The following is a 17178-nucleotide window of genomic DNA, read 5'->3' on the forward strand; positions in this document are numbered from 1 at the left end:
TTACTGGTCTCTTTACTGTCCTGTGGTGCTGTCTCCGCACGCTGGTCTGCTCCCCGTGCAGCACCCGGCTCAGCGTGTTCCTGTTTGCCCTCACATGGTGTTAGAACCTCCTGGTAACTCAGTAAAGAACCAGACTTCAAGTTCTTTTTTCTTGCCTGCTTCATTATTGATAAAGTTTAAAAGAAGAAAGGTCAAGACTTCAGTTCAGTCTTCTGTAACACATTCACCAGCGGGTTTTATCTTAAATCTTGTCTAGGTAGTCCTCACATAACAAAATGCAGAATTGCTGCTCAAGCCCTTCACCAAAAAATCAAGCAGTGTAAATCACGCCACCTGAGACATTGGAGGAAGCGACCAGATAACGCTGAAATACTAAAATAAATGTTACGAGAAAATCATAGCTAATGAGTTTAGGTTAGTTTTATCCTTCTTGTATAATCTTCAACTTGTATATCTTAAAATTTGAAGAGAGAACAGTAGGAAATGGCTTCGTATTGTGTTGCCCTGTTTTCCAAGAGGGCTTGGAGGGAATAGCTACTCAGTCATCTGAGTAGATAAATAAGTATAATTATTATTAACATTAAAATGATTGCATTTTTAACCCCCATAAAATGTTAAGCTTAATGAAACTAGCAAATGCCCTTCTAGTTATTGGATTAGCAATTAGGTGAAAACGTTTCAAGAAGGCTTATTTATTTGGACAGATGTAGAGAGGTCAGAATTAATTTTTTGAAAACCTTTTAATTGAATTCCCTTTTAATTTTCACAGTGGTGTCTAGTTAAATATTCATGGTAACGCTGGTGGTTTTCTGAAGGTCTGAACTAGATCTGGATTCTCAGAATTAACGTAGGTGATTTAACCCTTTTCATCTGGCACGCCAGCAGGGACTTCCTCAGTGTAATCCCATAGCATTTGAATAATTAGAAGGTAGTGAGGAGGATTTAATTAGTCCTTGAGATATGCCGAAAGCAGAACCACTCCAAACTTTCCCTTTTGGACACGGGTTGCGAGCAGAGTTGACGCTTCTGCAGGACTGTGATGTGCCGGGAGATGTGTTCTGTCGCTGGAGGCGGCTCTTTGGCACCATTCTGTGACCGTCAGATCTGCGCTGACGGTATCCTGGGTGAAATCTTCCAGAATTACTGAATAGCACCCTCCCCCTGCTCCCCCACCCTCGCACGCCTCCATTGTTGTCCACCTACGTGACAACCTTTCTTCTCTCTCTTTACGGTTGAAGCAGAATCTAGTCAAAGCGCATGGACTTGCTCCACCTGATGGAGAATTGGCTTTCACTGGTACCAGTGACAGCAGATCAGACAAGCCAGACGAGTGCTGGGTTTACTCTCTAGTTCACAAGGACAGCAGACAAGGAGAAAATAACAAAATCCAGCCAAACTCGTCCCTGACCCCTCTGCATGTTTAAAGAGTCCCAAAATTGCCGTCTTTGGAATCTGATCTTCACAGTCATATTCTATCAGTACCTCCATGTTTATGAATATAAATAGTGCTGTTAACCAGGAAGTGTGCGGCACAGAGGTGGGATTGGACAACTAGATGTTGTTCTTGTGTGCCCATCCTGAACAGGTGAATCGGAATTTGTGTATATCACAAGTATGAGGTTTCAAACAAACCTTTTTTTTTAAACAAGGAACTAATTCTTTTTTTTTTTTTAAGATCTTATTTATTTATTTGACGGAGAGAGAGAGATCACAAGTAGGCAGAGAGGGAGGCAGAGAGAGGGGGAAGCAGGCTCCCCGCTGAGCAGAGAGCCTGATGTGGGACTCGATCCCAGGACCCTGAGATCATGACCTGAGCTAAAGGCAGAGGCTTAACCCACTGAGCCACCCAGGCGCCCCTCGAACATATCTATTTTGTGTAGCTTGAATAGAATATGTCTTCATCATTCTCTTGTTTTTTTCTTCTTTTATTAATCCCAAATGTTAACTGTCTTGGTATAATTTTACCCTCACTCCTTAGTGGCCTACATTACCTTCTGTCTCAAGTCCAAATAGAATTCCTCATCAGATTTCTAGCACATTCTGTTTGCTTAGGGCAAATCTTTCTTACTTTTTAATGCCAAGGGCAAGAAAAGAGATCCCTTAAAATAAATTGAGTCTCTTACTATAAATTAGACTGAGCTCTTGAGGGCCAGAACTGAATCTTGTTTAAACTCTATCCCCATGTCTATAGCAGAACCTCGTGCATAATAGATGTTCAGCAAAGATTGAGCTGGACAACACAAGATAGTGCAACCTTCACACCAGTTCAGAAGTTTCAGGTGGTTTCAGAGCACAGACAACCAAAGAACAAAAATGTTGTGTCCTTAAATTAAGAGATCTTTCCATATTAATATTGTCTCAGTTTTACCATGATAGGTCATTTGCGTGATGTAGGCGGTCTTAAGACGTGGTGGGCATTTTGACCCTGCATCAGATGAAATCTGCCGATTCTCCTCCCCATCCTTCCCAGATGTAATTCTCTAACTGTACAGACCTGACATCAGGCTGAGCTGGAGTCCTCCCACCTGGAGCCTGGCTTAAATGAGCTGCCCAGAGGCCATTCCCCCACCACCACCTCCCCCATCACCTTACCCTAAGCAGGCTCTTTATATCTTGGGAATATTTAAATGGAAATAAGTAAAAATTTTGAAAAGTTTTTAATGCTGCTAGCTGGTTTCGTGGCAATATTTACATCACAATTAGTTTTGAAATATTTTAAATTATTTTGAATATCTTAATTGACCTAACTTCTTAATTTTCAAGAACAGATGAACAAGTTAGCTCAAAAATGGAAACCACCAAGATGATTGTTAAGGAGTTGGAAGCGGGATTAAAGATTTTTGTTTGTTTATTTCTCAAACCACAGAAACCATTTGGTTCCTCTCTCTGTTGGATTCTCAGTTTTAGTAGGACAGTAAATTTTGCGCATTCTGAAATGTTTTCATGGGGTATTTTGGTTATCAGAAAGTATTCTCTTACTTGACCTTTCTAACTACCTTGTATATAAAGGTGTCTTACCATTCGTGACCACAACAAAAATAAAATGGTGTTGCCTGTCAGTGCAAGGCTATTATCAAAAGAGAAAATGTTTCACTTTCCATATGTACTCCTGTGTAAGTCTAGTAGATCAACGTATTAAAGCCTTAGCAATCATCTTCCCCCACCCCAGATGCAATTAATTCAGCCTCTGCTCTTAATTGAGGACCCCTTTTTTTATAATCTGTGACAGACAAAAATAAAGTCAAATATGAGGTCATATACAAGAGAGAGTATCTAGGAAGCGCTTTGTAATTTCCTCGCCCTCAGCTCTGCCTCTGGGTGGATTGTGGACCCAGCCAAAGCTAGCCTAGTGAAGGAAAGACCAGCATAAGGCTTGTATCAAGGTTATCGTTCCATTCCTCTTAAGTCTGCGATCCAGAGATCTGCTCACCAAAAAGCTGGGAAAACAAATATCACCTACAAAAATAGTCGATCACATTCCCGGAGGAATCATCAGTCTAAAATTTTAGAATACTTCAAAGATGCATAGTTTTGTCATTTTGCTGTATGCAGTAATTTTTTTGAATTGCCAATTAATGCTTGCTTTTAATAGTTAACCCCCATTGGTAAGTTGGCTCATTCTTCTTCACTGAAAGTATTTGAGGACATCTGGATCTTGGGTAAACTCCACATTGTGTATCACATGCAGTTCTTTATAATAACATGTTTTCTCCTGTGCCTTATGGATCTGTACCTCCGGGAAGGACCATTATCTACCTAGTTTCCCAAGCCAGAAAGTTAGCAGGCATCGTTGATGCCTTTTTCTCTCCCATTTGCCCCCCGCTAGTCATCATGTTCCGTGAACTCTATCCCTGCAATGTGTGCCATGCCTCCCCTCTTCCTAGGTCTCTGCCCCACTCCAGGCTAGGTTGGTACCTTCAGCAACCTCCCAGCTCTTCTTCCTGTCCCAGCTGTGTTCCCTTCCAGTCCCCTTTCCCTGCTGAGTCCAGAATGGTCTTTCTAGGCAGTTGGTTAGATTATAGGATTCCCTGTAGCCCAGGAACCCCCCCCCACCCCCACCCCTTTGCCTTGGAGGAAGGCTGCACTGAGGTGCTTGATTACGAGGCTCTTTCTTACCCCACGCCAGCCTCCCTTTCTGGCCTCACTGTCATCACCCCGCTGCCTCTCATCTCCAGCCAACCAAACCTCTTTTAGGATCTTTATATAAACTCTTCTCTGTTATTTTTGCCACTTACACCTTGACCCCAATCCCACCCTGGCATGCCCTCCCACCCCCACCCATCTTTACTGATCCTTCAGGCCTCCATAGCCTGGCACCTGGTAGGATTTTTAGTCCGTATTTGCTACATGAACAAATGAATGAAGCATTACCTGTCGCAGTGGCACCCCTCAGCCAGGCACCCTCCTGTGAGCCTGGCTGTGCTCAGGACCCATGGCCAGGGTTATCAGTGGAACCCTCCCTCACCAGAGATCTGTGATGGTAAGGACCCATGGCCTTGTTCAGTCTCCTACCTGCAGTGCTCGTGTAGTATATGCTTTTTCTCATTTTAATCTTCAGGGAGTTCGGAACCCAAAAACCTGGGTGTAGGTACAGGCTTTACCACTAATTAGTTTTGTGACCTTAGACAATTAATTAAACCTCTGCTTCCTCCATATGTAAGGTGAGGATCAGTGTCCTTTGGATTTGTTGCATGTATCAAATGCAATCTTGTATCTGAAGGTTATGAACTGGGAAGCCCGGGGCGCCTGGGTGGCTCAGTCGGTTGAGCAACTGACTTGATTTTGGCTCAAGTCATAATCTCAGGGTTGTGAGGTCGGGCTTCACGCTCAGCGTGGAGCCCGCTTAAGATCCTCTCTCTCCCTCTACCTCGCCCCTCCCTACCTCCGTAAGGGGAAAAAAAAAGAAGGAGAAAAATAAAAAATAAAGAATATCAATTGCAAAGCCCTGTGCAAATACTAATAATAAACATAAGCATCAGGCACAGGTGATTCGGAGGGGAACATGGGTTGTGAAAGCCTTAAAAAGCAGTTTCTTTGCTTCTTCCAGCCCCTAGTAACACACATAAAATTGCTTTGCTCTTTGCTCTCTGCACCAAAGTGGACTTCCGCAGCTAACACTCAAAAGATTGTGTAAGGGGACGCCTGGGTGGCTCAGTTGGTTAAGCAGCTGCCTTCGGCTCAGGTCATGATCCCAGCGTCCTGGGATCGAGTCCCACATCGGGCTCCTTGCTTGGCGGGGAGCCTGCTTCTCCCTCTGCCTCTGCCTGCCATTCTGTCTGCCTGTGCTCGCTCGCTCCCCTCTCTCTCTGACAAATAAATAAAATCTTTAAAAAAAAAAAAAAAGATTGTGTAAGGAAAGGCCAGATATATTGCCCCAATCTACCATCTGGGTAATCAGTCTGATCCTTCCCTGGACTCTCCTTTGCCCGTTGATAGATGATGTCAGTAGCCGAGAGGGTTCTGTGGGGGTGGATGGGGAGAACTTAGATGCTGTGCTATAGGACGATGCAGCGGCCAAGAAGGAAGAGGGACGGATTCTGCCAGTTAACCTGATCGCACAGCTGGGAGAGCACTGGGGGGCCTGGGTTACAGCCTTGAACGGGTCATTAGTTTCTGTCTTCCTCAAAGCAGTTCATGTTGTAAAGAGAAGCAGGCAGGCAAATAAACACTGGAGATATTAAAATATAACAAGAATATTCTTTAAAATCTATTTTTCTCTCCAAGTGGGAAGGTGACACCTATTTGGGATGAGAAATCGCTCTGTCGTTACAGTCGGGAGATTTTCTACTAAACTGGTACAGCGTGTGACCATTATTTCACACATGTGGGGAGATATCTTTTATTGAACTGGCTTGAAGAAACAGGGCAGTTCTGTGAATTTTTAACAGATGCCAACGTGAAAACAAATTGTCCATGTGCCAAAGGAAAAAATGTGTTTTGCTTTCCAGTGGCTCGTAGAACCTTGGCTGTTTTGCTGGTGTCCTCATGGGGCCAGAGCTCACTGCTGGCTGAAGAGGATAAAGAAATCACATTTTGTGTAATTGGTCCTATGCTCTCTTGCTCTCCCCTGTGTTAGCCTGGGCGCTCTCACTCTTCCTTTGCTGTTTTTTCTTTCATGGGGAGGATAAACTGTGATTTGGGCTTTGTGTTTGACTCTCTGTTTTCCAGCAGGATTTAAAGTCTCTTATTACTGTTGAAGAATTTGTCATGTTGCCTGAAGAGGACAGGAATGTCAGTGGGAGGCTTAGACCCATGTCAAAATGCCTCCCAATTTAATAGCCTGAAATTTCCCACTTTTGCTTGACTATGACTTTGTTTCTAAATCGGTTTTGTATACCCCTCGACTTAGGGATGCATTTCCATTAGATGACCCTGGAACCCCTCAGTGACTGTTCTGGAGTTCTGACAAACTGCCATTGCCTGCTTGGATTCGGGGAGCTTTCCACTCTATTTTCCCCTATCTCATCTCCCCCAAATACGCCTTCTGGCCGCTTTACTTTTTATCCTAAATATAATTTCATTCTATTTTTGAGAATTTTTGAAGTCCTTCTAAAGATATCTCTGTCTTGTCCAATGGAGTTTTTCCTCCTTCATACATCATAAAAAATAGTCTGTGTTCATTTCATCTCTTATATGGAAAATGTTTGTTTATAATGGTTGTGGAAATCAGTTTCTTTTAATTTGTTTAATATGCTAAGTTTAGATAGTAACACTGAATCTTCCCTATAAAACAGATTTCTTTTTTCCAAATAAGAGAAGTCTGTAACTTTTTTAAAACCAGGAAAAATATCCACTTAATAAACCACAAATACTACAGTGCTGAAGGAGATACTCGAAAGGTCCTAAAAACTCACTTAATCTAATAATAATAAAAAGAAAGATTTTAGAAATGCTCATTCTTAATTAGATCAATTTTCTAAGATGAAAATGAGGGTTGTTGTTTTTTTTTTTTTTTTTAATTGAGAAAGGAAAAATGTCTCGCTGGCTTAGTCTCTAATATTGGATTTTTTATTTTAGACATCAGTAGCATTTTTCCTAGACTTAACATCACTTGCACTGCCATGAAATAAGAATAGATTGTCTTGGAATTTTCCATTGATACTAACAAAAATATCTGTAGAAGAATGACGCTAAAGGAAGCAGTCCTTAACATGCACACTGAGTGATCCCAGGTAAGAGTCCGACAACCCTCCTGCCATTCCTGTCTTTAGCTATTGATGGGGTACATAGCATATCGCATTCAAAAAATTATCAAATAGTAATTAAGTATCTAAATTAACAGAGTGTGCCTTTGGAATAAACATTAGGGCAAGTTATTAGCATCTTAGTAGATGGTGGAAACAAGCCTGGCTAGGATCAGGCTTTTCTCTTGTGAGCTCCAGAGCTCCTGACAAGGCCCCAGCCAGAGAGCAAGCTCTCCTTCCTGTGGCTCAAGGTCTTGGGTGGTCTTCCTTATAAGCAGAAAGAGAATCTTCTTTAACCACCTCCCTGCATGTGCACACACACACACCAGTGGGCTGATTCATCCATCGCATAAATGTTTATCACGCTAGTCTTTGGTCAGTGGTGCTTATAATCCAGTGGTCAACAAAGGTCAAGATCCTTGCTCTTTACCCCGAGAGTCAATTCAGGCCCTTGACAGAAATCTTGATACTTCTCTCTCTCTCTCTCTCTCTCTCTCTCTCTTTCTCTCTCTCTCTCATTTCAGTGGGCAAACTCTGGGGAATCTGCCAGATCAGAAAGGATGTACGCAGAGTCCTATGCCACTAGAGCTAATCGGTATTGTAGCTGTTGGTTGAGTGGCCTGAAACTGACAAGCCTAGCTTTTCGGAGCCAAATAACATGGCAGGCCAATTGTATCTGGAACTAGCTCTCTGGAAAAGGGCAGCGCTTTCTGGATAGTCAACCGGGTGAGGCAAGCTGGCCGTCAGCCGTAACTGGCTCTGACAGAGGAGGCATAGAGCAGGCAGGCCCAGCAGGATGACACCGAGTGTGCGCTACCTGGGGAAGGGCGTCAGGCTGTTTGCCAGGAGGCTCACAGGGCATGGCATTTGTCACCTCGGCAAATTCACCACGGTCCAGGGACTTGCAGCACTTTCTGGCTTCACTGTGACGGATGGTTTGTAGGGAAGCCTGGCACAGGGAAGCTAGTTTAGAAACTTGGGAGTCATGCAGACAGGAAATAAATGGTGGGTTGTCTTAAAAATAATATGAACAGTAACAGCTCTCACTTACAGAGCCTCTGCTCTGTGTGCAGGCCCTGAGCTGCATGGTGCCCATAACATTTCCTCCTTTAATCTCCGGATGTAGAACTCGCTTGTCACGCACATGTTGTAGGAAAGGAAGGGGGCTCAAATGTTAACTAACTGGCTTGAAGTCCCCTGACTGCGAGTGTTGAAGCCACAGGTTGACTTGGCAGTGACAGTGGAGATGGACCAAGTGGATGCATTTGGCAGACACTTAGGAGGGAGAATCAGCATGCTTTCTGCTGGTGGGGGTCTCCGCTGTCAACCATGCCTTCTTTGGAAAGCCATCTTCCTTTCCCTGGAAATGGTTCCTCAAGTGTACCGTGAACTGAGGAACCAGGCCACCACATGGACGAAGGTCTTTTTGTAAAGTGAAAGTAAATGGGCTCCGGATGAAGTTGTTGTCTTAGTCGTTAAAAACAAGTATCTGGTTCCAGCTCTTATCCCAGGCCCTTGCATGGGGCGAGGAGGCAGATGCGGAGAGAATGTGTTTGTGAGCTGCAGCGCTCACGGTTTGGGGCAGAAACAGGCCCGTTGCCCCAAAATGGTGGCAGTGTGGTGACTGCTCCGTCTCAGCTCACACACCTGGTGCCCTCTGAGCGTACGAAAGTGCCCGCTTTTCTGGAAGGCACAGGAGGGCCGTGGTACACGAGAGCAGGAATCCGCGGGCTGCACGGAGGCGCCTGGCCTGGCAGGCACGCTGGGAAAACCGCACACTCACCAGAGGACACGGCCTAGCACTTTGTTTTCAAGCCGTGCCTCCCATTACTGAGTTTTTAATTGAAAAAAAAATTTTTTTTACTAGAGTGCATTTCACATAATAAGGGTGGAAATTGTCCTGTGAGGCAGCACGTATGCAAAGCCGAGTGTGATAAGGTTGTGGATCTGTTCCTTCACTGTGGGCTGTGGTTGACGGTGTCTTAACACTGCGTGAGCCTCCGCATCTTCATTGGCGTTGAAATTTGAAGGAGCTCATAGAGAACAGAGTATTAGCACGTAGTACATGTTCGGGGAACATCAGCTGTCCCTGACGGCGGCACGTTGCCTGGCACATGAGAGGTCGTCGGAGTAAATACTTAAAAAGCGAAGGAACATGCCAAGACCTGCCGGGCTAAAGCCACCTGGAGCCCACGGAGAGAGAAGAGGGTCTGAGGAATCAGAACCTAGAGGGACACCGTGATAGAGCTGGAGAAATAGGTCAGGCCGGATTTAGAAAGACTCCTGTGCTGGCCCGATGAGTTTGGGCTTCATTCTGTTAAGCACTCAAGAGTCAGGGACTAGTTCTGGAACAAACACAATCGACAAATCCCTGGAGAGAAGAGGAAGGACGGGATTCAGGGCGTGAGCGAGGACGCGGGCCTTGCGCACGAGTGAACGGTGTCCCTCTGCTGAGAGGGAAACGCAGGAGGACGGGGCGCGGACATGGGTGCTGGTGGCGAAGGGGCAGGCCCTCATGAGAGCTGGTGTGGCCCTGCCCGTGTGCTGGCCACTCGCTGCACTTAGGAACTTCGCAGGGGAGGACTTTGAGAAAGGGGTAAGATATTTAACCAGGGAAAGAGCTGGCCAGGTGGAGGTGCCCCGGTGCCCCTAGGATTCAGCCGAATGTGAAACTGTAGCTTCTGAGAACGTACACTGTGCCATCTGCTTTGCTGGTCGGGTCTCAGGTGGCCCCCAGTCTGAATTGGGTCCCCCCTCCCACCCTCACGGCACCTAAACTTCTGTTTTCTCCTGATCATGTACCCAGTCACATGTCTGTGTGTCTGTCTCCCGCCAGCACGTGAGCCCCACGAGGGCAGAGCCTGTCCCCACCTCGTGGGTACCCCCTCACCTCACACACTGCCCGCCCCCGGCTTCAGTGGCTTCGCAAGCTTCCTTGGTCATCGCTCCCTGCTGGAAGGTTCTGTTTGCCCCCCAACCCAATTTTAAGGCCTTTCAAGACAAGGATAATACATTGTCCTTCTCAGTGCTCTCTCGTCCTCGCCACTTTCCGTGAATGTCAGAGTGGCCTGGAGCTCGCCGGCAGGTGTGCGTGAGGCTGCTGGTGTCGAGTTCCCGCACGATCGCCGAGCTCGGCACTGTTCGAGCTGGCTTTCAGCTTAGAGAAGCATTTCTGCATGTGCTTTCCTTATTTGACTCTCGGAACGATCTTGTAAGGGAGGAAGGAAGTGCTGTTACATGCAAGAGAGCCCAGGGGTCCCCAGGGTGGGTCGCAGAGGCAACTCCTGACCCACGTCTCCTGATTCCAACGGATGTGCAAGTTTCCTGTTAGCCTGCATTACCTTTTCTCTCAAGTATAGCTTTCCCTTCCTCTCTCTGCCTTTCCTTCCCCACCCCCTCTTTTCCTTTAAATACCTTTTTTTGGTAAGATTTTATTTATTTATTTGACAGAGATCACAAGTAGGCAGAGAGGCAGGCGGAGGGGGTGGGGAAGCAGGCTCCCCGCTGAGCAGAGAGCCCGATGTGAGGCTCGATCCCAGGACCCCGGGATCATGACCCGAGCCGAAGGCAGCCCCTCAACTGGCTGAGCCACCCAGGCACCCCATCGTTTAGTATTTTTGCCAAAGTCTGAATTTCCCCACGTTAGATACTTACTTGGGGCATACAGTTCCCTAATATATCCAGTCATAAAATATACTTTCATAATATATAGGAAATGAATTTTATACTTTCTAAATTTCCCTTACTAGAAAGTTTGGTTTTCTAAATTCAGATGGCTCATAACCAGCGAAACTTCACACCTTTTTTAAAAAGCAGCTTTATTCTCTCAGCTGTCAGTTTTTCTATTCACAAACTATGTCGCAAGCTGTCGTTTTATAATAACTTTCTAGAAGAAGCAAAATACAATCAAATAAATATGTCACCATAAATAGGTAGAAAATTCTTGGTTGAAATTTGGTTTTTGGAAACATTTTAATATTTCTTTCGTTCAAAACAAAGGTTAAAATCAAAACAAAGCAAGAAATATCCCAAATAAATAAATATACATGGAAGTCACAGACTTGACTGGATTTTTCCTAGGGGAAAAAGTGCTGAAGGCAGAAGCGAGAACTAGAGCTAGAAGTGTCCCTTCAAGTACTCTGCTTCCTCTTCCTCCTCCCCATCGAACAGGCGGTGGAACTGAAGCCAGGAAGGTTCGGTTAACTGCTGTATCTTGCACAGCAGACACGGGAGCCCAGAACCAACAGCCTGGCTCAGTGCTCTTGTCACCACACGAGCTGCCTCTCTTGCTTTTCTTTCATGAACGTGTAATAATAGTACCAGCTAATAATTATTGGAAGCCCGCTCTTCTGGGCACCCACTGTAGTATCTCATTTAATCCCCACAGCATCTCTGTGAAATAGATGCAGTTGTCCTTGTTTTACAGAGGAGGTTGCAAATAATAGACATGCAGAGTTTCTATCTTCAGAACACAAAGTAGAAATTCTTGCTTTTTAGCCAAATTTTGTCTTCAAATTTTTCATCAGTTTGTTTAGACTGTGGGCATATTCAATAACCTTTTGAGAATACAGTTCTGTCTGTCATGGAAGCCTTTTCCGGTAGGATTACAGCTGGCATTTAACTGCGATTATGTATCACAGATCACTCTGCCTACCTCCTCACTGGTCTCCTGCAAGTCCTTTCTTCATGCCTCAGGTTCTAACAGAATTAGCTTTCAGAAATGCAAGTCAGATCATAGCGATTTCCTGCTAAGACAGCCTGTGGCCCATTTACCGTTGATCTCAGTGAAGGACCACATTCCCCCCGAATTGCAGATACCAGAGCTTCTGCGGGCCCTGTCACTGTGGCATAGTAGGAACCTTATCTGTAAGACGAAATACTTCATAGTCAGGACATAGAGTGACTAACAGAAAAGTGGGCAAATGATATAAATGGTTCTAGAAAAGAAACAAAAAATAGCTGCTAAGCAAAATGTTCCCCTTTACTCATGATAAGAGAAACACAGAATCAAATACAAATTATAGAACATCTCCAAAAAGATACATTACAAACCATTGCCCTTGGAACGGGGAACTCCACGGTAAGAGAGAGGGGTACAGTAGCCTCCCCCTCCCCCACCACGGCTCCCCTCTGTGGTTTTACTTTCCCAGTCTCCACAGTCATCCATATTTCAGAAGCAGATGATCCTCCTGACGTAATGTCAGACGGTCATTAGTAGCCTAATGCTACGTCACAACCCCTACATCATACTCCTCCCATCCTCATCTCCTCATATGGGCATTTTCTTATTTCACATTATCCCAGAAGGAAGGGTGAGTACAGTACAACATGTCGAGAGAGAGAGAGAGAAAGATGGCATTCATATAGACTTTATTACAATATTTTGTAGTAATTGTTCTATTCTATATTAGTTATTGCTGTTAATCTCTTACTGTGTCCAATTTACAAATTAAATTTGATCAGAGGTGTGTATGCATCGGAAAAATCCTTGGACAGGTACAGGTTCTGTACTCTCCGCAGCTTCAGGCATCCATTGGGGGGTCTTGGAATGTCTCCCTCCTGCAGATAAAGGGAGACACCTGTGTGTATATGTTCCTGAACTTTTGTATCATATTTTGAATGTGTAGACAGTTACCCAAGTACTAGAGTAACATGGATTTCAGGCATTTAAATAAAAAGCAAATGTATCAAAACTAGCTTGCTCATTCTAGTGAGAGAGGACATCTGAATAGGTGGGCTATTCAGTTGAAAGAGGTTGATGGCACTTCATACAGCAGGGAAGTGGCATCCAGTCCCTTTCCTCTGTCACATTTCAGACCACCAAACCCTCCCATGTTATTCCAGTCGATCTTAGCACAACCTCATCTTCATTTTAAGATGTGGAAACTGAGGCTCAGATGAATTAGGATTTGCCTGGGGTCACACAGCTGGGCCGATCCGTACACACCGTGATGTGTTTCTTCACGTATCTTTCTCCCCATGCAGCTGCTGAGCTGGTGACGCAGACGAGACCGTCGTCAGGACCTTGTATTCCCAGTAGACCACCAGTAGGTGACTTTAGCTCAGAAGGGAGTCAGGCGACTAACGTCGCCTTCTCCTTTCGTTGTCTTGGGAAATACATGGGAAGAGATGAGCCTCACCAAAACACAAACCAAGATTTCAGGGAGCTCTTGTAAGTGGTTCCGTTGCTGAAGCAATACACAGAAAAACAGCTGTATATAACTGTAGTTTCTGTGGATTCCATACCCCACAGAACCTTGTCTCTGAGTTGTGGAGTTTGATGCTGTGATATATTCCGTTTGAATTTGCTTTAATATTCTACCTTTTGGAATCTTTACACACACTTGATTTTCTGCAAAGTGCCAGTGATAAGTGAGATAATTCAAGTGGAACATGGCGTATATATTTTTAAGGACTGAGTAAATAGTTGGAAATAAATAACTTGCCCAGGTAAGAATTCTTAGAATTCATTTGTACAAATCTCAAGCCTATTAGGTATCCCAGAGGCAGCAAAAACCCAAGGATGTACTGTATTATCAGAGGTTCTGAATCCTTCAACATGGAGACTTTCATGGTTGAAATGAAATTGAATGCCCAAAAAAACTGACCTGTGTTATTTTCTTTAATGAAGAAGACAGCCGTCACTCTTTAAAAGAAAGAAAGACAAACCCACACAATCTGTATGGAATTTAAACACATTTTTTATTAAACAGGACTCTATATGAAACTCTTGAGAATTTTATACTAAGCTTAGATAAATATTTCATGAAACATCTTAAGATGCAATCATTTATAGTAATTTTAGTGCTCTGATTTCTGTTTGTTTTCAGATTTGAAAAAGCAAACATTTTCTATGATGATTTATATCTGGGAGCTGCCAATTGAGCCCAATTTCATAAGACTTATCTTTATAAATAAATGGAATAGGATAATAAGGAACAACTCAACTTACTTATATTTTATCTCTAACTCTTTAGACAGAAGCAATGTTAAAAGATCACTTTTTTCCCCTAACCGAAATATAAACTATGGCCTTTATAAATGTCTGACCTCCTTTATCCCCCTAAGTTGAAGCTGACTTCGGATCTGAGTATCATCTCCCCTCTAGCTGCCTCAGTAGACTCTCTTTGGCCACTGCTGCTCTAGGTTCTCTGGAATAATGAAGCCTCCCCCCACTCCCACAACCTTCTGTGGCGACTAGAACCTCCGCCTGACGTTTGAGAACTCACCAGCCCAGTCTCCCCGGTCCTGGGAGTTGTCGTTCAAACTGCCCACCCTTGGTATGCTAGTTTGATGGTGTTCGCTTTTTCTTAGAGACAGGTCTTGATTTGGGGTACGCAGTCTACATGAGTCTTTTCATGGCTCATTCTTTGTACTCGCTTCTCTTTGCCTAAACTGCTGATGACCTGGGGGTGCCTTGACGTGATGGTCCTGCATCATTTAAAGATGTATTTTCTTTATCCATTTGGACAGCAACTCACAAGCACCTACTTTATTGTGCTTGTGGTCTGCGGTGTGCACGAGGAAGTTAGTATTCATTCAATAAATAGTGACCTACCATGTGCCAGACACCCCGCTGCCACGTTAGGACGCAGCGGTGGGACAGCCATGATTCTTGCCCTCGCGGAACTGAGGCTTTAGTGGGGAGAGGAAGGCTGAGTGAGTCCCAGATACGGTAAAATGATGGCAGGTTATGAGAAGCACTTTGAAGAAATTCAAGTGAGAAAGGGCCAGGGCGCTGCAGCCACAGGGCAGGCAGCCCAGGAAGGGGCCTTGGAGATGAGGAGAAATTAGCAGGTGGAAGCGCATTCCCAGGAAGGGGGAACAGGAGGGAGTTATGCTTTTCGATGTGACCTGCAAGGAGCCACAGGACATGGGGTGGAGTGAGGATGGCAACAGCTGACCACGGAAGAGACCACGGACTGTGGTCAGAGGTTGGCCTCTGGTTCCCAGACTCTCTGGGAAGCCTTGAGGGGTTTCATGCAGGAAAGATAGGCTCTCATTTCCTTTTTTATTCCTGAAAGGTGATTCTGGCAGCTTTGTGAAAGCAAAGCGAAAGGAGCAAAGTAGGGGGTGGGTGATGGTTGAGGCGGAGAGGACCGAGTAGAATGTGGGGTGCGGGGAAAGGAAGATGGTGGCCGGCCAGGCTTCTGCAGGAGTGGAATCGGCAGAGGAGCAGCCCGAGAGACATTCCAGAAGCACCAGCAACACGATGGGCACATACCTGGGAAATAAGGAGAGGGAGGAGGGAATCACAGGAGTCATGGGTTTTTGACCGGAGCGTCTGGGTGAGTGCTGGTGCCATTAGTAGAGACAGGGGACCCCAGGCATGGTAGCTTGCGGGAGGAAGTCAGAGTTCTGTTTTGGAATAGCAGAGTGTGCTCCAAACCTGCCCCTTGTTCAGTGTCCCCATAAGGAGCAGTATGAGCTACAGTTCACAAGTCTGAGGCACTCTAGGAATCAAGGTGAACGATCGTTGCTCAGGAGATCAGGGCACCGAACGGTTCCGAGCAGGGGAGAGCCGGGTACTGGCACGACCTCGAGAAGAGGGGCGGAAAGAGGTGGCCGGAAACATGCATCCCAGAAATAAGGCTCTGAGGGGGCAAACCACGTGTTTGCCCAGCAGGAGTGGAAGGCTGGCAATGTGAGGGCTTCCTGGGTGTTACTGTTAACGTTTTGTAGGGGCCTCGTCTCCAAGAGAGGTTAAGCTTGCTTACCTCCTCTCTCTTCTCGCCTTTCCCTAGTTCAAGGCCACAGTCTACTTAGTTCCCGGGAACTCCACTAGGCTCTCAGACTTAGGACTGGGGGAGTCCCAGGGGATCCCCCCAGGTCCCCCACTTTGGTTGAGACACCTTTAGGTGCTTCTTCGGGGGAGTCTCGCAGCACCGGTCTTCTCCCCACCCACCCTGTACACAATTCCCTGTCCATTTTGTCACCTGCTCTTACGTATTTCCATTTATTTCCCACCTAGGTTTTATGGCAGGCACACAAAGAAACCCCCAGATGTCTCAGTATGGACCTCAACAGACAGGACCACCCATGTCGCCTCATCCTTCTCCTGGAGGCCAGATGCATCCCGGAATCAGTAGCTTTCAGCAGAGTAACTCAAGTGGGACTTACGGTCCACAGATGAGCCAGTATGGACCACAAGGTAAACGACGCTTCTCAAAGCCGCATCACAGTAGGTTGTAGAAGGTTTGTGAGTATGTTAGTCCTTCAAGATCTTCATATCACAAACACTTTTCCAGATCCCATTATTTGTTACCCAGCAGATCTGTGCAGTTAACACAAACCCGCCGCCCTTGTTGCCCGCAGTGACGGGGAGAGTAATTATAGCAAGTGACTGTTAGGCACTCATGCATCAGACACCGTGGGGACTGCTGTTTAATGTAGAGAGGAGTAAGTCCATTTCTGTGGTGTAGTTCGAAATGCTTGTTGAGAAATAGACACAGACCTTGTCCTTGAAATGTTTCTGACTTAACACTGGGGTTTCATTATGTTGAATTCTGATCGTGTCCCCTGTCTCTCCGTAACTGCCTCTGGAACAGTGTACCCCGCATTCCAAAGGGTACTGTCTCGTGACATCCGCTCCTGGTCTGTCTCCAGAGTTCTGTGTCCGGGAAAGAGCGGCTCTCATTTTCTCAGTCAGTACCAGTCTTACTCTGCGAAGACAGAGCCAAGCCTGACATGGACAGGTCTTTCAAAAAAGGAAGGTAACGGGGCGCCTGTCTGGCCTCATGGAACATGCAACTCTTGACTTTGGGGCTGTGAGTTCAAGCCCCAGGTTGGGTGTAGAGATGACTTAAAAATAAAATCTTTAAGATAATGACAAAAAAAAGGAAGCTAAGGCAAGAGTCGAAAAATAATGGAACCAAAATGCACTGTTTACATTCTGCCTTCCTGGAAGTTGATGTATGTTTTGTCATGTACATGTAGGCCCCTCTTATCAAGGTTTTTAACCTGATACATTTTTTTCTAAGACACTTTTGGCAGT

At 45.4% G+C, this 17178-nt stretch overlaps 1 protein-coding gene across 9 annotated transcripts in view; it reads left to right on the plus strand.

Annotated features, from left to right (window-relative positions):
* The window catches only part of ARID1B (AT-rich interaction domain 1B), a 441388-nt gene that overhangs the window by 350901 nt on the left and 73309 nt on the right, over nt 1–17178 (plus strand). For all 9 annotated transcript variants that reach the window (XM_047732510.1, XM_047732515.1, XM_047732511.1 and 6 more), the window contains one exon: nt 16156–16335. In XM_047732510.1, the coding sequence (XP_047588466.1) occupies nt 16156–16335 (180 nt within the window). The remainder of the gene's footprint in view (nt 1–16155; nt 16336–17178) is intronic.

This window comes from Lutra lutra, chromosome 6, assembly GCF_902655055.1.
Source record: "Lutra lutra chromosome 6, mLutLut1.2, whole genome shotgun sequence".
NCBI lineage: Eukaryota > Metazoa > Chordata > Mammalia > Carnivora > Mustelidae > Lutra > Lutra lutra.